This window comes from Struthio camelus, chromosome 9, assembly GCF_040807025.1.
Source record: "Struthio camelus isolate bStrCam1 chromosome 9, bStrCam1.hap1, whole genome shotgun sequence".
NCBI lineage: Eukaryota > Metazoa > Chordata > Aves > Struthioniformes > Struthionidae > Struthio > Struthio camelus.
This window is the reverse complement of record NC_090950.1, coordinates 3,765,829-3,791,211: the sequence shown is the minus strand read 5'-3', so window position 1 is coordinate 3,791,211 and position 25,383 is coordinate 3,765,829. Positions and strand designations below refer to the sequence as shown.

General features: G+C 50.8%; 1 protein-coding gene across 3 annotated transcripts in view; it reads right to left on the bottom strand.

Moving 5' to 3' along the window:
• HDLBP (high density lipoprotein binding protein) overlaps window positions 1–25,356 on the bottom strand; it is a 41,816-nt gene extending 16,460 nt beyond the window's left edge. Inside the window, exons 1-8 of one of the 3 annotated variants that reach the window (XM_068953748.1) lie at window positions 10,514–10,617; window positions 6,306–6,509; window positions 5,843–5,910; window positions 5,185–5,297; window positions 4,084–4,238; window positions 3,309–3,524; window positions 1,454–1,660; window positions 763–978 (exon numbers count right to left, since the gene is read on the bottom strand). In XM_068953748.1, the coding sequence (XP_068809849.1) occupies window positions 763–978; window positions 1,454–1,660; window positions 3,309–3,524; window positions 4,084–4,238; window positions 5,185–5,260 (870 nt within the window). In that variant the 5' untranslated portion in view covers window positions 5,261–5,297; window positions 5,843–5,910; window positions 6,306–6,509; window positions 10,514–10,617. Of the gene's footprint in view, window positions 1–762; window positions 979–1,453; window positions 1,661–3,308; window positions 3,525–4,083; window positions 4,239–5,184; window positions 5,298–5,842; window positions 5,911–6,305; window positions 6,510–10,513; window positions 10,646–25,180 lie in introns of those variants that run through there. The other 2 variants (XM_068953746.1, XM_068953747.1) reach the window with 2 other exon arrangements.
• Window positions 25,357–25,383: the final 27 nt, after the last annotated feature.

The following is a 25,383-nucleotide window of genomic DNA, read 5'->3' as shown; positions in this document are numbered from 1 at the left end:
GCAAAGAACAAAGAAAACGTGAGCACACTCGATCCAAAGAACCCTAGCACGATTTGGGTCAAAGCCCCCAGAAAGACAGAAAGCCTCGTGCTCACAGATTCACAGGAGTAGCATAAAACTTGCACTCATTGGCAAGCTCTCTGGGACACTGCATGGAGGAGACCACATACGCACACATTCTTGCACAACAGGGCTCAACACCCAGCTGTCCCCCAGGCAGTAGTGCAATGCAACACCACGTAGGCTACCTGGCTATAAGCTGATTATCTCTGTTGAAACCCAGACTAGTACAAATACAGACCTAACCATGGGGAAGAACAGCCCAGCAGCCCTCAACAAGGACATTCACAGCAGTGTTGGCTGCGGAGAACGAGCACGTGAAATTCACTCTTCTACTTATTGTAGCAACTTCTACTTATTGTAGCAACTTTGACAGTATCGGCGGGCCACCACTGTAGACTTCACACTTCATTGCCTAGCAGCACCTTTGTGAACAAGAGCCAAGGGAGCGCTGTGTGGTCCGGTGGTTCCCAGGACACAGAAAAGCAAAACATCTCTCACCTCCCTGGTCACATCACCCCAAATCCCACTTTTCTGGGGCAGGACATGCCAAAGACACAAGGCCGTGTGCTGCAAGGGCTGAAGAGTCGGAGCTGACATGAGAGGGACACAACGGAGAGATGCACAAGTAGAACAAGAAGGGAAGAGGGAGTATGAGCACGTGGAGGGAAGACGGCAGGGGGTTTTATGGACTATCCGTACCTTCTCCTCATAGATTTTCTTAACACGAGCCACGGCCTGGGCTAGCTGCTCTTTTTCTCCTGTGAAGACTATCTCCGTCTTGTTGACGCTAGGCGGGGGAATGTTGATGCGTGTCCCTGTGTCCTGCATAAGCTCGCTCACCAGCTTGTTGTAAGGGCCAGCAATGAAGGGGTGGTACACTTTCTCCACGTCCAGTCGCTCCACGGCACGCTTATCCTGGAAGAGCCCAGAACAGACCTCTTGTGGGTACTGTCTTCCTCTAAACAGTCTCTGCCAGACACAGCTAAGTTTTCAGTGCTATCCTACTCGACACTCTGGCCCAAGCACCCTTTGCAGTCTGCAGGCTTGTAGATCTCCACCCCTTTCAATCTACAAACCCTGCTGCTGCTACTGACGTTATCCGGCGTTCATCTCTAACATCCTGCCTTATCTCACCTGGCACCACCTATGGTCGTTTTCAAACACGAAAAACACTTATCTCGATTCAGAGGTGGACAGAACGGAGAGCCAGAAGTTACGGAACCTGGCCAAGGTGCTCATGCAGCCAGTGACACAATATGTGCTCCTGTTCAGACTAACATGCTAGCCACTGAACGTGCCCAGGGTAGCTACAAATACCTAATATATGAATGGGAAGAAGCAAAATGCCTCTCCAGCTAATGTCACGAGAGAGATCGCAGTCATCAAGTACCTGCTCAGCAGAGATCAGCAGGATCTCGTGTCGGGCTTTCTCAATCCCTTCTTTAGTGCCGGTGATCTTGATCTGATTGCTGGGGTCATCCGGGCGGGGAATCTGGATTTTGGTTGCAGTTTTGAGCTCCAGGTCCTGCAGCTTCTCGCCGTTCTTTCCAATGACAAAGCGGTGGTGCTCCTTGGGAATGGCAACTGTCGCTGAAGCCTGCAACACGGGAACCAAGCATCTGTGAGACACATCGCCTGCACTGGTAGATCCACAGGAACAGAGCCAGCAAGCCAAGTTAGATGCTGGCTCAGCAGTACCCCTGAGGAGCAAGCACAGTCCTTTCCAACCACGTTCAGTCTGAGGACTGCTACTGTACGAGGACAGTTGGCCTAAGGTGCCTGCATACCAGGAGTCTAAACCCCAGCTTTCCTCCAAAATCCTTTGGTTTGCTTTAGACACAGGACTAGTGCTCTGAATTAGCAAAGGCTTTCAGGCACAGATGAAGAGATGCCAGTCATCCAGCATAAGCCAGAGAAGCAATACCAGACAGCAACTGAGAGGATGGCTCAAGGATGGAGTTTATCTGAACTCTGGCACCTGCTGCTACGAGACACGTGGTCCGATTCCTAGGAAACAGAAATTCAACACCAGAAAGCTATTCCAGCAGGCAGACAGCTAAGAGATGCTTACTGCTGTTCACCGGAAGGTGTATTCAGTGTGACATATGCTGATCCTGGGAACAGTTCTAGAAGGCCCCTCTTAGAAAAGGGGTCCTAAGAGCGTCTCTCAATCTGCCATTAAAGGGCTGGTTTGTAACAGGGATTATGAACTTCCTTCCTTCTTGTTGTTTGAGTTTTTACTAGCTTGCTAGCTTATGATTGCTGCCGTGCTCTTTTATTATGCCTGTGAATATGTAACTACGAAGAGTAATTGGACACAAGATTCAAACTACACGGGAAGAATCATGAAAAAGATCATTTAGTCTTCAATTTAGTCTTCTCTTTCTACTGAAGTGAGCCAAGCCTAGGAGAAGTTGAGAATACAGATACGCCTTTCAGACCTGGGGCAAGAGCAAAAAGAGGCATATTTGGGGACACTGGGTCATGAATCTACAGCAGTTCAACCTATTTTTCCAGGTGCACATTACTTAGGGTTTGTCCCATTCTCTTCCCTCTGGCTGGGTATGACACATGGGCTGAACAGCACTGAAGCAGACACTGTATTAACTATTGCATTAACTGCCTTTGACATCACACCCTAATGCACCCTACTGGAACTGGTTGTCATATATCCTAACAAGAAATACCATCTTGACTATGAACTCGAGGATCAGAAGGGAGGAATCAAAACCTGCACAGCTGAAAGGAGAAGCAACTGGAACAACGGGGCTCTGGCTCCTTACCAGTGCGGCTCAAGTTACACAATCCAGAACCCTGATCTGAAGCTTTCAGCCGTACCTCGTCTTTTCTCCCTTTCCTTCTCCCATCCCTCCGCATTCTTCTCTGTAGAAGTTCAGAGAAGGCATAGGCCCATTCTCACAAACTACGAGCTTTGTGTGAGGGGCCTGCACCCCCTGCAGCAGTAGCACCTTAGCACAAAGTCACTGTTTGCAATCCAGTGTTCAGAGACTGCAGACTCCACCCTTCATGCAACACCATGGCTTGTAATTAGCTTTGAACCCTATTTTAAGCCTCATCTCCATCCCAAATTGCCAATTGTGCTCTTTGAAAATATAAGGCAAAACTGAATTAGTCATCTAATAACGCCTCCTTGGCTTATAAGCACGCACGCCCAAAGGTCTCAAAGCATCCGCAAATCTTGGGGAAGAGCAAAGACAAAGAGAGAAACAGTTAGATGCCCTCACCTGAGTCTGCAGCCGAGCGACAATCTCCTTCCGAGCCTTCATGACTGCTTCCAGCTTGCCAGAGACCATGATTGAAAGGCCCTGGTCCTTTGCGAGAGACAGCTCCAGGTGAGCTCCTGTCTTCTGCATGATGTCTAGGCAGATCTTGGCCTGCTCGCCTTCTCCAAACTGATTCATGTCCTTGTATTTCCTCTCTTCCAGTGGCACATGAAACACCTGCTCAGCCACAACACAGATGAAAAAAGGGCACAACAAGCAGTCAGTTTGCTTTTGAATGCTATAGCACCTCCTCCTGTCTTTTCTATATTGAACTAGGAATTCCCGGGGGTTTGTAAAACCCACCAGCCATTCCAGTGGAGACACCAGCAGTTCCAAGGGAAAGTGCGAGAGCGCTGCAACAGGCAGACTGTCCCACTCTGGGTGTCTTCCTAAAGGGCATCTTGCACAGGCAGGCAAAAGTGCTAAGCTATGGGGGGGGAACACTTTAACAGATTAGCATTCACTGCTTGAATTCTGCAATCCTCCCTTCAGGCCTGCTCCAGCTCTTTGTGGAGTAGGGACGGAGAGTGTCTTCTGGACTGTTTCCCGCCACATCATTCCCCTCCAGACCGTTCCTAGCTCTCACCGACGGTCTTCCTCATGCCCCAGCAGGGATATAATGCAGAGAGGCTGCCAATTTGATACACTAAGGATTTCATATGGGGGAAAAGCTTCACTTCACCTTACATTCCGGGGGGAGGAAAAGGCGGAAGATAAGACACTCGCTCCCACCAACCTGAGTGATGACAGAAGCCTTTATTGGTCGAATTTTGCACCAGGGCCCAGCAGGTTCCTGGGCAGCTTCCAAACATGGTGCTTTCTCAGGGAGCGGAGGGAAGGCTTCCTTGTAGGTTGGAGGATCATTCTCTTCTTCAGAGTTTAAAGCTGTAACTAGGATGAAGCAAAGAGGGTAGTAAGATACTCTCCAGGCAGAAACCCCCCTACTCATAGGTGGTGTAAGTGTATCTAGACACTACTCACAACGGAGAGCAAATGACTTGTGCACTGCTATTCATCCTACTACAGTTATGCAGAGCAGCCAAGTCTGGAGCACAGCTGACCTAAGTACAGCACAGGCTGCAGTAGGCAATCCCTGCCCAACCAGCCTTGTCTGAGCAGCCATGATGGATGCAGCAAGAGGGGGATGTGCAAGGGAACAGTGGCAGCAAACAGCACATCGCTGCCAAAATTTGCAAAAGGGGGCTTAATTAGGGGAGAGTAGGCTAAGCAGAAAGAAGTAAAAGGAACGGAGCAAGGCTGCAAATCAGAAGATAAGACAAACATCTGCCCAAGAGGAAGGCAGGGAGAAGCACTATAGTTAGGGCAAACTGTAGCGAAAGCCTGGATGGGGACCATATGTTCAGTTCAGTTGTGCACTGGGCCATGCCAAGTGGGCCAGTTCACTGCTGGAAGATGGGTGCAGAAACTGAGTCCGTTAATACAGTTACACCAACTTGCACCAACACCTGGGTGAGCAAAGGAAGGAAGTGACTGAGCCCAGCACACTGATCCCATGAGGCTCCTTCGCAGCCCAGAGCCCCACTCTTGCATGTATCCTGTCCCACAGCCAACGGCATTGCTTGTCAGAGCTCTCTGGAGATCTAAGGCTTGCTTCCTCGTGGCTCTGCACTGTGCAGGGTAGGACAAAGCAGAACGCCACCGTTCTGCTGCTGGTGGAAAGCCAGAGTTTGGTGGGCCACCAATCTAGGAACGGAGAATTCAATTTCTGCACTCTTGTGGGGAATTGGACGCGTGGAGCGAGCTTGGGCAGCAGAGACCTTGTCCGAGTAGTCTGCGTTGAGAGGCATGCGACGGGAACTCGACTGTGTTTGCTCACCTTTCACCTGCTGCTGAGCCAGGCCGCTGCGGTGTTCAGCGAAGCTCTCCTGGGTCAAAACTGCCACGGAGCTCATTGTCGACTTCCCACCCACACACAATCCGGGTATGCCACTGGAAGAGACGCAGAAGGCAGCACTGTTACCAACCCCATTCCAGAGGCAGAAAAATTACACCAGGAAGACAAACTGCTATGAAACACTCTTCCAGTCAACCCCTGGAAAGGGGTCCACAGCCCCAGTCAGCTGCCCGGTTTTCTCACTGGACTGCATGGGAACCCGGAGGGGATACTTCCCCACAGCACAGTGCACACCAAAACCAGAGCTCTTCATTCAGAAGGGAGGGGACGTGCAACCTGAGAAGGTCACTGGCAAGGGGGAGAAGTTGTTAAAGCATAGCCTAATTAATCTATCCATTGACTGAAAGCGTATGATAGAACGAGTATCTGAAGGCCTGGACAGGCAGCCCAAGACCATTACGCAACCCCTCCCAGCTCCCTCCAAAAAACATATGGGTTCCAGGATGCTGCCTCTTCCTAAAGAAAATTCTTTCAGGGGTCTGAACTCCCGCTGATTTGGAGATACGCTCAGAAAACCTCTTTGATAAGCAAGCAGCCCAGCAACAACATGATCTTTGGCACCCCCAGAATAGGAACTTACCAGCTAAATGGTCAGTAGCCAGAGAGTCCGTCCTGTAAGCTGCCCGTCTGTCAGCCTGCCAGCTTTTGCTTTACAGAAAACAAGAAAGAAAAAGAAAAAGCGTATTTATGTGGTTGCGCCGAGATAACAGGAAAAAATGACACCTCCATTACTGTAACTTTCAAGAGAGCACTGTCTGTACTATGTTTCAAACTCACATCCTATCCAAAAAACTCTCATACTGAATCACATCTCACCCTACTTCACCCGTCATGTTTTACTAAAGTTACAGGCAACACCACCATCTACTTAAATCTCACAACAGGAAGCCTAAGGTAACTACTCCTTCATCACCCTGGCTACAAGAGCAGCCATCCAGTATCAGACAAAAATACAGTCAATCAGTAACAGATGTGCGAGATAGATGTGAAATTTCAGGGTTGCAAGCAACACCATCAGCATCCAGTCAGAGGAGACTAACAACCTGAAAAGCTGCCAACAGCACTGCCATCAGTCAGAAGTTAGGAATGTAGTTTAGTGGAGCTTGGGTGAATCAATGCAGACTTCCTCACAAACCGAGGCAAATACTCAGGGCTATCCACACACAGCTGCCGGCCAGTCCACCTCTTCGTTTTTTACTGTAATCAGATCGCACGCCAGGCACTGAACCCCATCTCCAGGCCTAAGTCTGCAAGTCAGAAGAAAAAAACCCACGCTGGTTTACACGGACCGTTTCAAAGACATCCGCAAGGTGGGACCAGGAGAAAAACAGCCTGTTGTTAAGAGCTTTATGTCCACCGAATCTAGGTCCGCAGCTCTACTGAAAAATTATTTAGGAACGTAAGTAAAAAATGTAAAAGCCACTACAGTACACACGCTGCCAGATGTGCAACAGCAACTCCACATCTGGAGCGCTCCTCCTTCCCCCCAGACTGCTTATATATGCTGCTGTAGAGCTGGTAATCTCCTAAAATACAGTGCCTCTGTCTGCTCATGGAACAAAAGGTCCGTCTCCTACAGCAGCCCTGCGGTGCTGCTCGGAGCGTCTTCGGAACAAGTCCTCTACAAACACGGGTGAACTCAGAAGCCTTTTAGTAAACCAATGGTTACCATTTCTGGCCTCGCCAACAAAAGCACACGGTCTCCGATGCAGAGAGGTCACACCTCGTTTACATTGTGACACGAGCAAGGGAAGGTGACATGCAGCAGGAGAGGAGAGAGAAGAACGCGGACAGCACTAACACAACTGAGCTGCACAGGCCTGGTCTGCACCTCCGGGAAGGCCACATAGACTATTTCCATCTATTTCAACGTGCCTGGTATTGGACACGAGGCAAAATTACCTGCACTGCCAAAACAACGGAGCTCATGTTACAATTAACCCTCTGACAACGCTCTGCTCCAAGGGGACAGCTACCAGCACAGCAGCTCTCTCTGAAGCACAGCTCCTGCAGTACGCGGAGCTCCTGCAAAGCATGTGCCCGCAGACACGAAAGGGCGCCTAATAATCTAACCTTGGGGAAATCTTGAGTTCTCTTTGCTGCCGAGATGTCCGTGGTTACACTGAGCATTACACCACCACGCAGATCCAGCCGCCGCAGAAGCGAGGAACGTGCGTTAGCTGCGCTGCACCCGTCCCGGACTATTTGGGAAAGGCCTGCAGACTCAGCTATCGGCTCTGCTCCAGCCCGTTGTGTTATTATCGAGGATGCCGCCACCTCACGGCAAGCTGCAAACAGGAACGAGGGCAGGAGGGAGAAGCGGCCCAGGCACCAGGAGCTGCTGCCAAGGTCTGGCTAGAGCCTTGCTACGGGCATAGATGTGCTCATAGCTCTCATTTTTCAGGAAAGCACCGCCTGGGTCAATCTGCACGCGCTCTCCTCCTCGGCGGCGGAGGTGAAGGATGAAAAGCCAGCGCACTATAGCCCAACATAGCGCCCGCCTGAGAGCCATAACCTGAGAGCACAGCTGTTGGTTTCGCCGCGTCCACACCAGCTGCAGAGATCTGCCTTGCAGCCTAAACCAGAGAAGAACTAGATATTCAAAGAAAAAAATCTAAGCGCAGGGTTTATCTGTGTGAATTTCTGCTTCATTACCCATACAGCAAGCGAAGAACAAATGCCATTAATCTCCAGTAACCCCAAACATATGGTATATGGCAGGCCTCAGGGGTTCACGTCTGGCCAAAATCTGAAGTGGCCATCAGAACGGTATTTTAAACGTAACATGAAAGCCAGCAGCATCGGCGCTGCATCTGGAGCCTACAACTCCTCGCCTTCCCGTTTTTGTTTTTGGAACTAAGGTTACAGCTACATCATGTTAGCATGTGGCTTACTGGGGCAACAGGTTTTAAACGGTCGAGTACGTCTGCAGTGCGGGCTTTGTGCGCCAAAAGACGTTTCAGAAGTTTAGCACGCGCTTCTTAAAATAAAGAGAACAAAATCGGCCCAAAGATAACCTTTAGCCAGGCTTAACCACAAGCGAAACAGTTGTATGAAAGAAACAAATGCAAAGTCACGAGTTATACTACCAATGCAATCAGTACTTGTGGATAGGATCAGCAAGTTAGGCGCTACCGAAACGTATTAAGCAAAACGTTGGCGTTTCGTTAATAACTGGAATCACTTGCAACTAGAACTCACCCAAACCGCCTGGGCCGGGGGGTGGGGGGGCAGGTGGGCGCTCGCACGTGAAAACACTTGCTTTTTAGAAACCGAAGGGCTCTCCTAGATTTGTAGGGCTTGGGCCCCTCGGGTCTCTCGGGCAGGCGGACGGGACGGCAGCTGCGTGGCACCTTCGGCCTCAAGCAGCGGCGCGCGGCGAGCCCCCCCCCCCCCCCCCCCGCCCCGCGCGCGAGGGCCGCTGGGGACCAGGCGGTTGCTCTCTCCTGTCAGCGCTAACGGCTCTGAGCCCCCTGCCCTCGGAGGGGCTCCCCAGCCAGCGAGAAGGCGCGCCGGGCCTCCTGCCCCAAGCTTGCGAGAGGGGGCTCGCAGCAGCCTCTCCGACCCGGTTTGTTCCCGTCGGAAACCGGGTTTATTGACGGGAGGGGACCCAAGCAGCCGGGGGGGGGGGGGGGAAAGGCGCGACGGGGCAGGCCCCGCGGGGGCCGGTCCCCAACTCCCTGCTCGGTTTTGCTACTGAAGGCGGTAGAGGTGCGGGTAGCGCGACCTGCCGGGCTCCGGCTCGGGGACACTCTTCCCCCCGCCCCCCCCAACCCCCGGGCCGGGCCGGGCCGGGGCGCAGGAGGCCGCCGGGGGCGGCGAGCGCCACCTCAGCACTACCGGCAGCGGGGCGGGGCCGCGCGGCGGCGCCGGGGGCGGGGCGCCGCCTTAAAGGGCCCGGCCTCGGCCCCGGCCCCCGTGGCGCCGGCTGTCAGCGCCCGCCGCCGCCACGTCCCGCCCGGCGGTCGCGGCCAGGCGTCGCACCTGCCTCCTCCTCCTCCTCCTCCGCCGCCGCCGCCGCCGGCCCGCGCGCGCGCGCTCGCCAGAGTCGAGAGGCCTCGGGAACGGCAGCGGCGCGCGCCAACTTGGGGGGGGAGGGGGGGAGGGAGGGAGCCAACGGCCACAGCGGCACGTGTGGAAATCCAGTCAGCCCGGCGGCGGCCCGAGGAGCGACGGCCGGGCCGGGCCGACCGACCTAGGCGGCAGTCCGCAACGCGATACAGCGTTGGGGGGCGGCGGACGGCGAGCAGACAGCGGGGAGACGGGAGGAAGGAGGCTCCGCGGTCTCGGAGACCGTGGCCGAGGCCGGACCCGCCGGGTCCCTGCAGAAACACGCGTGGAGGTGGGTGGCCCGGGCTCGTCCCGAGGGTCCGGCGCGTTCACGCCGGTACCGTCCGGAGGTGCAGGCCGGGGACGCGGGCGGCTGTCGTCGACGGCGGCCTCAGCGTGCTCTCGTGTTTAAAATTTAAAGAAAAAAAGAGAAAAAAACCCACCAAACCCACTCGAGGCCCAGCTCACAAAACGAGCGAAATGGGTTGATTTGCCCAATCCCCCGCTACTTAATGGGAGGTTATTCACCTTGGCTGTTTTGCAAGGCTGATCTGGCAGCGGACGAGCGCCGCGGACGGACCGTTTCGGTTCAGACCTCCCGGCGGCTCGGCGCTCCGTGGAGCCTCCCCACGACGGCCCGGCACCGCTCGGCTCCCCGGCTGTCCCCGTCCCCGGAGCAGAGCGGCCACCCCCTCCGCCGTCCGCCCCCCCCCCCCACAACCGGCTCCCCCAAAACCGCGCAGCGGGCAGACGGGGCAGCATGAGCCCGACCGTGAGCTTCTCGCCCCGAGTGCCCCGGTCACGGAGGCGGCGGCGCCGCTCGCCGAGGTCCCGGCCCCGCCGCCGGCCCTTCCCCGAGCGGCCTCGGCTGCGCGGCGGGGCCGCGGCCATGACTCGCTCGCTCGCTCACCCACCCACCCGGCCGCCCCGCGAGAGGAGGAGGAGGAGGAGGAGGAGGAGGAGGAGGAGGAGGAGGCCGCCGCCGCGGCGCTGCCGGACTTTGCACGGCCCGGCCCGGCCCGCGGGAAGTTGGCCCGGAGTTTCCCGGCGGCGCTGACACGTCGGTGCCCGGCGGGAGGAAGCGAGGCCGCGCCGGGCAGCTCCCCCCCCCCCCCCGCCCCGGCCAGCCTCCACGTCGGCGCCGCGGCCTCCCCCCCCCCCCCGCGCCCCTTTGGGCAGCGCCCCCCCCCCGGTAACTCACTCCGGCCGGTGCCCCTCTCGCCCGCCCTGCTGGAGAAGCCCCGCAGCGCTCCCGGGAGGGCGGCGAGGCGCCCTCCCCGCGCCTATATAGGCCGGGCCGCTGCCAATCGGCGGCCCGCACGTCAGCGGGACATGCCCCCTTCGCGGCCCGGCCCGGCCCCGGGGGGAGGCGGGCGGCACCGCCCCCGGCCGCTGCCCGGAGCCGGCGGCGCCCGGGGGGGGGGGGGGGGGGGCTCCTCGACGGCCGCCGGGGGCCGAGCCGCTCACGCGGTCAGGAGGGGTCTAAGCCCGCCCGGGCTCCGCACGCAGCACGGCGCCAACAGCCGGCTTTCCGGCACCCCTCCGCGCCGTCCTGGGCGCCAGCTCCACCGCCTAACCCGAGCGGAAAGTTACCTACTGGCTTTCGCGGCGGCTAGTTTCAGGGCCAACGGGAAAAACTGGGGCTTAACCCGAGAAGGCTGCTGCCTCTTCCCGGTGCGCGGTCCGCCTCGAAGAAGGAGTTACCTGCTGCCGGGGTTGGACACAGGCGAAAGGGCTCAAGAGGAGGGGGGGGGGGTGGAAAAAAAAATCCCCCGCAGGAAAAAAGCTCACCTTCTCTTCTCCTTATACCAATTTATAGATGAGGGTTAGAGGAGGGAAAACACAAGCCAGCAAGCACAATACCCTCTTTTCCCGGGGAGAGGATGTTTATTAGAGTTTGTGCAATATAGATGTTTGTAATTATTAGGCCTGCACCCTCAGGGAATGGGGGAGGGGGGGGGGAAGAGAAGCGCATCAGTGTATAAATATATGGAATTTGAACTGATTTTTGCATTGGTATAATCTCTGCCTCTTTTCCTGCATAAAATTAGTTTTCCTCATCATCTACAACTTACATTTAGTGACTGTCTCTCTCCTTCGTGCCCTGCTCTCTCCCAGACACCAGCAAACTAAACGCACGAACCGGCTTCGTAGAGCTCTGACCGCAGAAATTTGAGGTCTTTGGAATAACTGCTTTTGATTACATGCAGTAATTTTTAGAGATATTCATGTGATGTATTTATGGAAACATGGATGGTATTTAGCCCTAGGTAAAATTATGATTACTTCTTATTATTGAACAAGAGTAGATTTCTCTGGTTTTCCTCTTTTAATCCTGTGGCTGGGAGGACATCATTAAAAAGTACTCGAACTTTTTGACACTAAACCAGTTTATCACCGTGGATAAAAATGTACCTGTAGGTGAAACTGGGAAGTATTTTAACTGGAGAAGGAGAGCAGCAGCGAAGAGCTGACACCCGGCCCAGGCACCAAGAGGATCCATCTTCTCTCTCCCCCCCGCCCCCAATCGCCCAAGTTTGTCGGTCTGTGCAAAGACGGACAGATGCTGCAGTAACCATCGTCCCAAAAGCAAGCAGCCACTGCTGCCACCTCATATACGCTCCAAGACCCAACCGAGGCTCTTCCAACCAAAAAAGTAAAGAAACATCTAGGCTGTGGATGCCAGTGGTACCTGATGAGACACAGATGAGCACGCTGGTGCCTACTGCGCCCGAGATCCTTCTCGGCACGTGCGAAAGCAGAGCTGCGGGGCCCCCAGGCAACCGCAGCACCTGTAGGCTCTGGACCCCCTCTGCATCCAGGCAGCAGCCGGCGGGGGGGTTGGCGAGTCGTAATTTGGGACTCGGAGCTAGCTTGGCGCTGTCTGCGGCTCGCTCTAGGCGCCTGATGCTTTTCTGGTGCTTTCCCTCCCTCCTGGGCGAGCAGCCTCCTTTCACAGCTCTAACCTCGCGGCACCCAATTAGCTCCTGCGCGGGGACCTGGGGAGCATCCGAAACCCCAGCCTAGAGCATCTGCCTGAAGCGCCACCATCTCCCTCCCTGGCTCAGCAAGGGCCCTCTGCGGGGACGCGCCCCTGGGACGAGCCCACGTCCCGCTCCCGGAGGTAGCGTTGCTACAGCCACCGCGCGCTGCTGTTGCTAGGACATGATGGGTTTCTGGCTTTTAGTAAAGTTCCCTCTCCGCAACCACTGGAGAGGGACTCCTCCTTGCCTCTTTCTGTAGCTCTTCCTCTGTTTGCGGCTGGAAGTGGTGGGAAGGACGCCTGCCCGGCTGGGAAGTTTCTGGAAGGCCTAGTGCAGCTCACTGCGTGCCACCCTCAAGCAGCGATTTCCGCTGGGGGAAACCTGCCCCAGGCTGTTCTCCGCCAAGGAAAAAGCAAAAGTCTTCCCCGGAGGAAAGGAGCAAAGGGGAGGACAGCCTGCCTTTCCTCCCACGTTCACGTACGGAAGCACCCTGTGGGAGGATAAAGACACATTTTAGGGGATGCTAAGAGGCCTGTTTCAACCTGCCGCTCCTCCTGCCTGCACAGCGCTGACCATCCACGTCCCGCTCTACCCCTCCTCTCCGAAAAGGCACCGGCAGCGTGGGCAGAGCGGTCCGGAGAGGCTGCTCGGTGCCTGGTCCGGCAACTCACTCACAACGAGAGCGATCACGTACCCCAAAATAATAATAAAGGATGCTTGCCATGGAGATGTGTGTAAAACGGCTCCTCTAGGAGCCGAGCATGGGAGCGTTTGACAGCTGAAGGAAAGGAAGACAAAAGAGAGGGCCCAAGCGCTCCACAGCCGCTCCTGTGCCCCTTTTCCAGCATCCCGTATTTTGGCTGTGCCAAGACAGACCCCTGGTTTCAGGACTTGGGAGACCAGCCGCAAAGGAAGCCTCTCGCGAAGAGCACCGGTACCCCGACGCGTCGCACAAAAGCTGAAGGCTCGGGTAAGGCGTAGTTCCCGCACCTGATCGGACTGGCAGCTCGCAGCACCCGGCTGAAGGAGGACACAGAGACGGCACCAGCCACACTATAAAACTCAGAGATGAGCCTAACGCTGAATCGGTTTGGGGGTTGTTTTTCGGGACCCCTCATGGCCAGCCTGAACGCACCGGTCGAGGGATTAGGAAGCTTTCCAGAATCGCACCACCCCACAACTCCTGGGGAGGGAAGAGGAGAACTTGCAGCTCCTTAAACCACCGCAGCAAAGATCCCCAAAAGGTTGGCCTTTGCTGGCACACTCACCCTCAGCTGAGCTGGGATTTTGCAAAGGGTTTCTTCCAGGCTGTTCTTATTTTCTGTTGTTACAAGAGATCCCTATTTTTCCTGCCAGAAATGGCAAGCCTTATTTGGAAAGCAACCCAAGTACGCTTTAAAGAGTATGTGCTGTGACTTTACTTCCTGTTATACGCGACTCCAGATTTCTAAACCAGAACAAATAAGCACCCTTTTTGTACTCTAGGTGCTTATCCCACAGGCTAAAGTCATGGAACAACACAAACTGCCCCCTGAAAAGGTCCACTGAGGCACATCCCTCACCAAAGGCAGGAGAGAAAGAGGTTTGGGGGGGGGGGAAGTGCTTTGTATGATATACACAAAAAGTGGAAGAGGATTCAGGGTGAAGGGCACCCGCAAGCCAGAGAGTACTTGAGTTCTCAGCCAACAAAAGCAAGACGTGCCTCTTGGCTCTGAAGCTATCACTATGGCTTGCCCCAGGATCTTCCAATAGAATATTATTTCTTTCTACAGGAAAGCCTTTAGTAAATTGGAGTAAAGGATCAGATTATATAGATCACTCTGTTAAGAGAATGAAAAGAAATTATCATAAAAACGACTGAAAGCGGGTCCACGTCCCATGCGTCTCGGTGACTTTCAGACCAGATTTGCTTTATTTCCTACAAGGGAGGAAACTTCCTGAGAGGTGCAAGTCAAGCACCTCTCTTCCCCATTCATATATCATTACTACTAAGAAAACATTCTGCTCCCCGATACACTTGTACAACCCCACAACGTTCACGCATCCGCCGTGAATACCAGAGTAGAGAACTGCTGGTAGAAAGAGGAAAGTCTACCGGCACCCATACGCTAATGCCAACTCCAAAGATTTAGCTACGTTACGAACAAGGGCAGAGGCGCAGAAGGAAGATGTGCAACTGCACGCGTTCGTCTCATGCAACCCAGCTGGTATAAATAAGGGGTCTCAGGGGAGCGAGACATCATTTGCCTTGCTCTCCTGGTAAACCTCCGCTGTTGACAGAGGGCAAGTCTCTGGCACTAGCAGAGGAGCTGACCAGAGCTTGAAGGAAGGTGACTATCCTCAGCAGGTCTCTCAGGTTGAAGTGGTTGTTTAGGACTTACTTATTTCCTGGGCACTCTGACAATAGAATTATGCAACTATCGGCTAGCAAACAATACACACGCTGCCCTTCACAGACTAACACAGAGCACGACATAAAGTGGGGCAATCAAAACAGATAGGAAGAACAGCAGTGACTTACTGGTTTGAAGACAGTTCAAACGTGAACAAGTAGCATCAAGCCTTATGACGGCAGAGAGAGGAAAAGCAGCTAGTTAAGGGGTAAATATTCATGGTTTACACCGGGCTACTGTGAAGACATCCGCTTTAGTGGTTAATGCTGACTGACAAGTCAAGAGGTTTGAGCGCCCCTTTTAGTTTTGCTGATGATTTGCTGTATCGACCAACAAAATTCTCTTGAATTCTCTCAGTTTCCCTAGCTGTACACGTGCAATGGTCTCGATTTACTCCGGGGACTTCTTATTTCATTTCAGGTTGTTCAGAACGCTGTGATCCTTGCGTGCCAGGTGCTATGGCAAAACAAGTACCATTTCCGAGATGAGGAAGAAAGTCAATGGACAGTTTAATAAAAAAAATCAATCTAAAAGCAAAACGAAAGGAGGACACGGAGGACAGGTCAGAGGCAGTCCTGCCACTTACATTGAGAGAGAAACCCGATTATGATTTTACATGAACTTGGCTTTTTGGAGAAGTTAGGATTTCAAATGACCGAGGGAAAAAAAAATGGAATGAGGTGAAAAGAGAGATAATACATTCAGACCAAGAATGACCGAGGTAAATTTTCTGCCTGTATTTCAAAGGTGGTTACAGGCAAATTTAGAAATTGAAAAGTTTGTCAGAATAGAGGAAAGTTCAGGTCTTGCGCCTTTTGAGGCCAAAAAAACACTTTTAAGATAAATACTTTTTAAACAAGAGTGGTAAAGCGAAATGAAGTATCTTCCTGTGGCGTGTTATACGTTTACAGTCAAGTAAAATGCTGACTTGAGTCAAGAACGGGAAATAAGACTCAGAAAATGAGTTCCCCAATATATCACTTGGGAAACCGTAGGAGCAGAGTAGCTGTCAGAACATCTGACATTTATGCTTTTTTAGAATCACAGAATAATTCAGACGGGAAGGGACCTCTGCGGTCCTAGTCCAGCCTCCTGCTCCAAGCAGGGTCAGCAATGAGATCAGACCAGGGTGCTCAGGGCTTACCCAGGCAGGTCTTGAAAACCTCCGACGGAGCGGCAACCCGTTCCGACGCCTGACTATCCTAACGGTGAAAAAGTTTTCTTACATCCAGTTGGAACTGCTTGTTTTGGCTGCTTTTATGCTGAACATGCTTTTTCATTTAAATCATTACCACACTGTGTGCTCATCTTACACAGGTGCCTTCAGAGTGGTGCTGCAGCACTGTTCTTCTCTGTTCAACCAGCACTGCAGGGAGAAAAAAAAAAAAAAATCTCCCACCAATAATTAGCTGAAAGCTATATTCCAAAGGCTGTTTGGATACTTGCAGTTAAATATCACAGTTACCCAAGAAGTGAGGATTAGGAGATATCACAGAACAAAGCATGCACTATTTCCTTTCTGTTCTTCAGAAGGAAACTTTCACTTCACCCTCCTTTGGCTACTGGGTTGGATTCTTTTGTTTACCTTTTCAGTGTCTCCTGTTCCCTCTCCCTTGGCAAGTGCAACTTAAAATGAACACGTGGCATTTTTTTTTTTTTTCAAATATGTGCATGAGATCTTCTGGCAACTATACATCACATAGCGTGGAAATACACGGGACATGCAAGCCCTGAACTTACCCTTTTTTGCATTACCTGTCATATCTTTAGGAAATTAAAAGCTTACCCTGTTCCTTTCGCTTAAACCTGCCACTGCGCTCCCCGATACACTCCTACAGGTATTCTTTTGCAAAGCAGAATTTGAGTACCTGCTTACTGCAGTTTACAGAGATGACAACCACTCCATCTCACAGGGCCTTAGTTTTGGTAAACAGAAATAGCAAAAGAAAAAAAAATTAAGGAAGCTGGCAAGAAAGTAAATGAGACATCCCAAATGACACTATTTACGGGGGAAACGGGGGGGTGACGTGGAGGAGATTTGCAATTTAAGCATGGAAACTGTAAGCAGACACAGAGTTTTTATTTTTAATCTTGTCTAGCTACTTTGATTCTAGGTCTCGTACAGAAAAACCTAAGCAAGGTTGCTCCTTGCAGGATTTTAAAGGTTACTCAGTTACTAATGTTTATTGGCTAATGAAGACTTAAGGGAATGCTGGAGCTCCATTTTTATAAACTTTATATGCTCTCTGGTTCGCTTTTCTCGGAGTTCCAGTTCCCCAAGTCACGTGGCTTCACAAGACTCTCCCATTTTGGGGATTTTTTTTTTTCTTTATTTCTATCTTTGGGTTACAATGAGCAATCTGAAACTTTGAGCCATGAAAGTTGCATCATTAGGATAAAGAAAAACCTCAGAAGATCTAATAACATAATTAAACTTGCAGGGAGGCTAATGATTTGTTTGTAGCGGGCAGAATTTTAAATTGCAGAAATCTTCAGCTGGGCAACAATTCCTCTGAAAAGGCAAGAAAGTCAATATCTGATTACCACTGCCACTTTTTAAAAGTGATGATAGGACCCTAGCTATTTAAGCACAGCCTTCCCTTTGTCCTATTCATAGCACATGCAACAGGGGCTCAACATATCCACAGACAAGCACTAATTCCTAATCTCTACTAGGCCAAGCAAATGGCTCTTCATGTGTTAGACAGAATTACATCACGGTGATCTGAACTGACAGTGAAAAAACCAGACAGTCTTCTCTTCCAAATCTGCAAGGCCATTCTAAGCCTGCGATGAAAGGAGAGCGAGAGTGATAGAGAGAACCGAGTAAAGCTATTTCCACTAATTGCCACAAATAATATTATTTTACGCTCAAAACCTCTTTTGATAACTGAATCATTTCCAGTCCCACCCTGCTCATCTTCAGGTTTGGTTGGGAATTAGAAGGGTGTATGTGCCGTTTTAGGTAGAAATTTTTTGCTTTGATACTTCAGGCTTTCCAGTCCTCCACCCACGCATTGTTATTGTCTCTTCTGGATTAACAGAACAGTGCCCTGAGCAGTAGGAGCTTTCAAATGTAATGGAGGGGTTAAAGTTTCTTATATTTCCGAGAATTTACAAACTTCTCTAAACATTTGCCATTTGCTCCCTTTTTAGCTACAGCTCTGCCTCAGTCAACAGAGCCAGCAACTCAGTGTTTTTAATTTCATGAAACTATTTATAAGAGCGGGCATAGGACTCTGTTTTTTAGCTTCCCCTATGCTGTTTAACCAGTTCTACTTTTAAGCAATAGTCGCATACTTACAATGTGCTATTCTCCAGTGATTGAAAGGGTCCCTGTAAACCCAAGCAACTAATTCTAAGGAGACGGTAGCAACTGCAAAGGTATACGTGGTGAAGGTGTATATATACACCTTAGCATATAAGGGGTGTGTGTGTGTGTATATATATATATATGTGTGTGTGTGTGTGTGTGTGTATATACATATATACATACACACACCCCCCTTAGCAACTGCTAAGGTATACGTGGTGAAGCATATGCAACAACAGGCCAACCGTAACATACTCCGTTTTTTCTTTTTCCCCCTCTCACCCCACCTGCTCTGTGAGTTGTTCTCCTTGGCTTTCCTTTCTCCTGCTCCAACACAGGTTTATGGCCTGCTTTATCACTTCAACAGAGATAACAGCAAGCTTACTTTTAACTGTGCAGTGGAAACAATCAGAGCCTGGTTTCCAAAGAGCAGAGCACCGCTCGCCTCTCTGGGAAGGGCAGGGGAGGTCAGACAACCCACAGAGCCTCCAGTGCTCACTGGGGAGACACAAACACCCCTGGCTCCTCCAGTCCTCACCCAAGGCTGCAGCTGGGGCAAGCAGGAACGAACCCAGTTCAGCAGCTCCTGGCCTCTCATCCCAGTGGGGCTTTCTCTGGCGTTGCCTCTGTCCCTTCCAGTAGAGGCGTCTTGCTTGTATCAACTCCAATCCTTAATCTCTTCCTTTTTCCTGACCTCAGCCATGCATCTGTCCCGTGCCCTATGTCCCTGTTCCTACCACACAGCCCGCCCTAGGCTTTGTTTGTCACTCATCTTTGGCAAATATCCAGTTTATTTTGTGAAAGACGCAGTTTAATTCACAATACCCAGAAACGCAGGGATAACACTACGAGAAGAGAACCAGCAAGTGATACTGCAGGTGGAACCATCTGAACTGAGCAACAGACATCAAAGTGTTCAGCATTCCCCTCAAAGGGGCTTTTAGGGATTTTCCAGACAGCACATTGCAACGCCTTTGAAAAAACAGGCAACCAAAACTAGCAGGGAGGGGAAAGCTGGGGGTGGGGGGAGACCAGAGAACGATGCCCTTGCTACACGCCAATACCTTAAACCAAGCCTACACTTGAACGATTCAAGATTATTTCGGTTATCCAGCCTCTGATGAAAAATATGCCCTATCTGCCTCAAATCATAATTTTTGTGAGATATGAGGCCAGTGACCTTCCTTTAAAACACAAGTCCTGACGTGGACCTTATCACCTGGTCTGTGCACGGGTCAGAAAGCGCTTCCATGGGACACTAACAAGAAATTATCAGCTCAATTCTACAAGGAAAAGGCACCAAGCTGAGCAGTAACAGCCAAAACACTACAGTACTGTATATATCGAGAAAGTTTCCAGATATTTCCAGAAATTTTCATTCATGGATATTCATATGGATATTTCATTCTGCAATTCCTGTGCAGAGAAAGAGCATGGCGTACATACTAGTTTAACGTACGGATGCTCTTTATACTTACTAGAATCATCTAGATTTATGACCTACCTCTACATGCAAGTCACTTGTGCAGTTCGGTTTGGTTGTTTTTTTCTTTAACGCTAAATAAACCTACCGGCTCCCAGGCCAATGCATTTCCAAAATGGTTCTTTCCCATCAGTGCAAAATCCTTAAAAAAGGAGACAAAACTGCTGCTGGAAAACATCTCCAGACTCTGCACTGTCGAATGTAAAAGAATCTGGTACTACTTTCATTTTGCATTTTATTTTACAATTAAAATAAGCACTGCTGTTTAAGGGAGGTCGCATGAACATTGCTGAGCTATTCAAGAGTCTCCAAGTTTTCCTGTGAATCTTCATTTCTTGGTTTCTTACAGCTACTGGACCAACCCCTTCTTTTCTTCCAGTGCTGTTTTTCTACTGCAGTTAAACTCGGTATGATTTCCTCTAAGCACCCCTCTGTTTGTCTTTTCTCTCAGGTCTCTCCCCGTTTTTCTGCTAGCTGCTTTGCAAGCATCTCTTTTGTGGCTCCAGTTGGACACAGCTCCTTCGCTCAGCCTCCGCGGCGCAGAAAAGAGTGACATGCTTCTGTCGCTGCCTCAGCAACGCAGCCAGCCCTCGCGGCACGCGGAGCTGCGACCAAGGTCAGCCCTCCGCACCAACGCTGCCAGTAGCCCGAGACCGCCCTGCTCACCTGCGCTCAGAAGTCTGCCTGCCCCGCAGCGAGCACTCCCGCGCGGCACCGGCTTCGCATTTTGCTCCTGCCGAGAGCAGAGGTTTCTTCTCAAGTCCGATGGTTGCCAAAAGCGCAATTAAAGAGACTCGAGCCAATTTCACATTGGCAAGAGCATTGCTAGGAACATGATAAGCCTGATGACAAGATTTTTTTTTTTTCTTCCCTCCCCCTCTCCCCATCTAAATACCACTACCGGTTTGTTTAAAGTAGTAAGAAGAAATCCAGCTGGCTTTCTTACACAGAGGCATGTACATGAGTGCACCTCCCAACACCTTCTTTGGAGAAGCTACCCGTTTGCCCTGTCATCTTTGCAGAAGCTATATATTTAACCCTTCCTAAAACACAAGAAAAAATAAAATTATGGTATGCTTAGATAACAATCGACATGTTTCTGAGTCAGCTGAACTCAAGAAGTTACCACTATAAGGCATGAACGTATCTAAGTTATTTATCCTTCTAAGATATCTACTAAGAATTTTCAAAATATTAGACATCTCTGAGTCTTTACAGATCTACCAGAGGCAAGATTCAGCAAAGTTGAACCAGGAGTGAAAGACAAGGCTGTCCACCAGCAAGTTCAAAGGAAAGCATCTTTATTATATTATAGCTGCTAGAAAGGATATTGGTATTTCTGCGAGACTGCTGGGAAAATACCAGAGTTAGAAACACACACACACACACACACCAAAAAAAACCCCACCTAAATGAAGGAAAATAGAACCACTTCAGCTTGAACGTGTACAGGTTTCTTATGAAACAAAAGACACCTAGAACACTCACAGCCTGACCACTTTTCCTTGCTAGAATTAAATCCTTAAACACGCACATCTTCCAGCAAGCCCAGATCTTCTATCTGCAGGAAATATTCTAAATAAAGAAGCTTTCCCCCCCCCCCCCGCCCTCCTTTGGCTAGAATTTTTCCTCCTTATTTATTGATACATCTTTTTTCAACCCTCCATAATGTGAGATTCTCTTTCACTGAAGTCACGCCATGGGAGCTTTGGGACATTAGCTTGTACAAGGAAGATGGGGAAAACGGTTACCAGAATTATGAAGCGTGCAGCAGTTTTCCATTTAAAATGGTAATGTAACTCATGAGATTCTAACAGCAGATTTTTAGGACATAAACAGTCCTTCTTTTAAAGCTAAAGGACGGCTAAATAAAGCCATAAGCTGAATTCTCTCAGGAATAAGCCCACAACCAGAATAAGCCTGTAACCCAAAATTCTTCTTCTAAAACTAGGAATTTCTAAAATGAAAAAGGCACTTGAAACCAGCCCTAGAACCGAAATCAGGATGCTAGCCTCTTACTTGAATTACTAGCCTAGTATGAGCCCCTCAGGTGACGAGCCCAGCTCTGAACATCTGTTCAGCTCCTCTGCAATCCCTCTCACCGGGTCCTATCCGACCAGGACCCTCCCTTCCACTCCAAGTGGAGTCTCACAGCCCGCAATAAATAGCGCAGCCTCCCAGTAACATGGGTTCCATGGAAGAGCTTCTAGAGCAAAAGCAAACAAAGCCAGAAGCAAAACAAAAAGAGACCAACACACACCACCGCACTACACAATACCACAACGTAAAGCTCTCTTCTTTCAAGGTTATGGCAATTAGAAAGAGGAACAGAGGCCTAATCCTGCAGCTGGGTTTTACTCTCCTATCTCTTCTTTATCGATTTTGGTATTTTAATACAAATAACACCTACTTAATTCTTGCATAGGCCATGTTGCAAAAATGTTATAGGCTCTGAGGCTCTCAGTAATGCACTCTTAGACAAGTTAGACTTGTTATATCCTGGGCAAACATGCCTTCCTCAGCCCACTTTAAAAATCCCTGTTGCAACGACTCCAGCGGTGCATGCCTTTGCCAGGATTATAACAGCATTTCCAAAAGGGTAACGCTCCAGAGAGTATGCCATTATCGTGCTTTATCCAGGGCGCTAAAAGGCTTGCATTTCTTGTTATGTGGTGTCTTGCCAGACTATGCTTGGGTGCCTAGTCCTGCTACGAATGAGACTGATGTTCTGTAACTTCTCTCCTTCTGACTGCTAGGAAAGTGCAAAGGCAGTTTCTAGACCCTGTCTTTACTGCTTGCCAGTTTCTGAACACCTGCAAGGTCTTTAGACACCGGCCAGAGTCTTGCTATTTCGCTTTAAGGATCATTTTATAAGCTTTGCACAGTATAGGCCTGAGGGTTGCCTTCTGTACATTTCAGAACACAAAACAAGGTTGAACAGCTGTTGAACCACGTTTTTAAAAGACAGAAACAATCTTTTCACGTAAACTTTATATTCTACAGAAATTGGTGGTTCAGGTAGTCAGATATCCTCCCAGTCAGGAGGACTGAACTTTTTCAGCCACACACTGACATTTACTTTTAACATGAGGAAACCGTGGCTTGGTCTCAATGCCAATGTTCTACTGCTCTAACCATTGTGACTAGCAGGACCTTGGTGAATTCCCAAAATACTCACAGCAGTACAATCCTCAGCGCGTTTGTACCAGCTTAACACGCTTCCATATGCGAAGCAAAACACCCATAATGGGAATGGCGGTTTCAATTCAAATATTTTAACTGATTAAAAAAAAAAAAAAATATATATATATATAACAACCTTCATTGAAAAGATGCGAACCAAACCTTGCTGGCTTGTCTGAGATGGCTCTCCACATTAAGCTGCTAATGAATCAATGTGAATTGGAAGAAAGACTAGCTACTTGACTAAGAGCAACTGCTGTTTTCCAGTCAAAAATAAGTTACTATGGTTATCGTGTTGCTGGGCACAAACTCATTCCAATTCAGGATCAGGAAGAAATCTCTTCCCTGTCCCCTCACCTCCTCCTTCATCATCCCAGTCTAGAAAAAAACAGTGAAAAAGTGGGGAAAGTATGACTCTACCTTTTATAAAGGTTATTAAATTCTTAACCATTTCTAGCGGGATTGGGGGGGGGGGGAAAGAGGACAAGAAACCAACCTAACTCACAACAAAGAAGTAGACAGGCGTGTGTGCCTTGCACTAGCAGGAGTGAAACACTGGAACAATTTATCCAGGATAAACACAAAGCGCTCTTCCTTAAGTGCTTCTTAGAAACCATTTAGAAAAGTACCTTTATAGAACAATCTAAGCCTACTAAATTCTGCCTCAGTGGCAAAGCTCACACTAGAAAATTGCAATGTCCCTCCCAGTCCTGTATCACAGGCCTCCGGATACTGTTACCTCCATGTCTAGATAGAGCTTTTCCTGTGTCTGTCACTCTGATCTGGGAAAAAACTATAGTACGGTGGGCTTTTTGGAAAGAAAAGGATTTTTTTGAGGCTTGAGAACGTGGGTAACCCTGCCTATTGTTTGGGCCACACGGCATTAAATTCTTTGTACAAACAGGAAGATTGTTATTTCTAACAGCTTAAATCTAAACAGACAAAGGATACGGAGCTTTGACAGATACACAGCTACAGATTATGTTACTGCTTCCTTTCCTGCCCTGCCCTGCCTCTGATGTATATTCCTGTACCAGAGGCAGTGATATCCCATTCACCTGTGAATCTATACCCAGACCACCAGTTTCCAGTCTAGGTTGAAAAAAACAAAACAAAACAAAAATACACAAACAAAAAAAGCCCTCCAAAACAAGAAGAGGGAGCTGTTACGCCATTAAAATGTCTTTTGACTATCAAAAAACAATTGTGGAGCACGGGGATAACTCAGAGCAACAGTATGGGAAATGGATATTATTCATTGGGCAGCAGCTTCCCCTACCTTATTAAACAGAAAACATGCAATAAAGCAACATAGCACATACCAACATATAGATTTTTCTCTCTCATTACACAACATTATAGGAAAAGAAGTGATTCTCATACTCCTTGGGACCGTGACCGTCTTTCATCTTCACTTCCCAGGCACAGAGCTGTGGATTTGGATTCAACTTCCAGAATTTGAACTAGAGGTATGAATTCAAGGGCCTTGCTCATCTTATCAGTTAAGAGCGAACCACTGCTGCTATTACTAACGTTCCCAGCACAACCTGTCCTCTTGTTTTTTTTGCTTTTCAGCAGGAGGAACTGCTCTTGCCAGCTGGGAATCCCTCCTCCTGTTGTTTGGGGAAGGCCAGCCTAGGGAGAGCTGTTTATCACAGGCCAAATTATTTTAGCTGCGGCCAAGGCTGGCCCAAGCATCGTGAACTCCTTGCACTCAGCCCTCTTCAGTTCTGCTTGATTGCTAGATCGCTCTGCTCTATAAATAACCTGCAATAAAATTATATCACAGAACTAGGCTGGGGAGTAATCCAGCAGAGAGGCAGCGTTTCCCCCCTGCCACGCAGAAACACTCGACTGCGCCTGAAGGGCCGAAACCCTGCTCCAGAGGGGCCTCAGCCTCCGGGCCCACCAGCGCTGCAAGAGAAAATCACCCTGGAGCCCGAAGCGGCCCCACAGCTGGGTCTGGGGGCGCAGGGCAGGAGCCGCCCCCGAGGCGGCCGGGGCGGGGGCCGCAGAGCAGCGGGCGAGGCGCTGTGAGGTGCGTGAGCTCTCCGCGGCCGCTGAGCGCCCTGCGTTTGCCCCGGCGGGGAGGGGAAGCGGGACATGACTCATGCCTTTTCTCCTCGCCTTAGCTGCCACCGGGGTGCTGCCGCCGCCGGCGGGCGGGGGAGCCTCTCCCGGCGGCGGAGAGCCCCGCGGCCGGCGGCGGAGCGCGCCCCTCCGCGCCCCCCCGTCTCGATGGTAAGGGGGGGGGGAGAGGGGCCGCCTCGGCGGCACGTGGCCCGCCCCGCGCCAATCGCGAGGGCCGCGACCATAGAGCGAAACCGGGCGCCCGCCAGACATTCCACCCTCGGAACCCGTCTCTCTGCTGCCGCCATCTTGTTGGAGGAAGCGGAGCCCGCCCGGCCGCGCAGCCGGGCCCCGCTGCTCCGTCCCTTTTACCTGAGGCGTCCCCCACCCCCCGCCGCCCCCTCGCGCGGCTGCCGCTACCGGGCACCGCGAACGGTTTTACCTCTAGTAGGCCCGCAGCGAAGCCTATGCTGGGTACGAGGCCGAGGAGCCGGCCGCCATCTTGGTAAAGAAGAGGGATTTGCGTGACCTACCAACATAAGGGTGGTCCCTCCCCCACGTACCCTTGGCCGGGCAGGTTGCTATGGGAATGGGGCGGGCGCATGCGCGCGGGCAGCTGCGCAGCGCCTCTCAGCCCCGCCTTGA